Source organism: Nestor notabilis, unplaced genomic scaffold, assembly GCF_000696875.1.
Source record: "Nestor notabilis isolate BGI_N333 unplaced genomic scaffold, ASM69687v1 scaffold16832, whole genome shotgun sequence".
Classification (NCBI taxonomy): Eukaryota; Metazoa; Chordata; class Aves; order Psittaciformes; family Psittacidae; genus Nestor; species Nestor notabilis.
Genome location: NW_009918875.1, coordinates 16,038 through 17,204, shown reverse-complemented (window position 1 = coordinate 17,204; position 1,167 = coordinate 16,038). Strand labels below are relative to the sequence as shown.

Sequence of the window (1,167 nt, the reverse complement as noted above, 5' to 3'; positions counted from 1 at the left end):
CCTGCTGGAGCGTCGGGAGGCGTCAGGAAGCGAGTGGGTGCAGTGCCTCACCACCGACATGCCCGGCTGCATGCGGGTGCTGGGCAACAGTGTACCTCGTGAGGCTGACTACTGCTTCCGCATCTGCGCTGCCAACGAGCACGGCAGGAGCAGCCCCGTGGAGTTCCCTGGCTCCGTGCATCTAGGTGAGGCTGCCAAGCCAGGGACTCCCACCTGGGAGCTGGCTCTCCCCAGAGGCCAGCCAGGATGTTGTGCCATGGCATGCTGTTGGCCAGTGCTGAGTCTGGCTGTGCTCAGCCCCAGCAGCTTGCCTGGAGAGAGGTCTGCAGGATGTACAGGTGCGGGACGGTGAGGACGCGTGGTTCTCCCTGGAGCTGTCAGCTGCAGTCTATGGCACCTGGTTCCTCAATGGTGCCAGGCTGGGTGAGGAGGAGGAGGCAAACGGCCGGTACAGTGTGCGGTGCCGCGGGATGGAGCACTCACTGCTGATCCAGGGAGTACAGCTAGCTGACAGCGGGGCCCAGGTCACCTTTGTGTCTAGCAGTGTGCAGGACTCGGCCACATTGCATGTGCAAGGTGAGCAGGCCGCGTGCCCCAGGGCCCTGCTGGAAGAAGAGCCCCAGCAAATTTCACACTGGAGAAGAGCCCCAGCAAATCTCATGATGGAGAATGCTTCTCAGCCCTTTACTATATCTCTCAGCCCCACAGGTCTGCATCGCCCCGGTGCCTGAGGCTGAGCGGCTCCGGGAGGTGCCTATGGGGATGCCGGTTCTGCTGGAGTGCCAGGTGTCCCCCTGTGATGCTCCTGTCCACTGGCTGCAGGATGGTGAGGCCATGCTTTTTCAGGCAGAGGGCTGTGTGCGGAGGCTGCTGCTCCGCTCGGCGGGTCCCTCGGACACCGGCATATACACCTGTGATGCTGGGGATGATGCTGTGAGCTTTGTGGTGACAGTGACCGGTGAGCTGGAGACTGCGTGCGGGAGCCTGGACACTACCTCCTGACAGTGCTCCTGCCCTTCGTTTTGCCCCCATGATGGGGCTGAAAGCTGCTGTCAGGTTCCCAATCTGAGCCCTGTGTTATCCCTGGCAGAAGCACCAGTGAGGATAGTCAGCTCCAATGAGGAGGCCCCCCATGCCTACATGACCGGGCCGCGTGTGGAGCTGTGG

General features: G+C 62.4%; 1 protein-coding gene across 1 annotated transcript in view; it reads left to right on the top strand.

Moving 5' to 3' along the window:
• OBSL1 (obscurin-like 1) overlaps positions 1-1,167 on the top strand; it is a 15,038-nt gene that overhangs the window by 3,036 nt on the left and 10,835 nt on the right. The window contains 4 exon segments of the mRNA XM_010009961.1: positions 1-185; positions 298-576; positions 701-958; positions 1,091-1,163. The exon segment at positions 1-185 is cut by the window's left edge and continues 3 nt beyond it. Coding sequence (XP_010008263.1) covers positions 1-185; positions 298-576; positions 701-958; positions 1,091-1,163 — 795 coding nt within the window.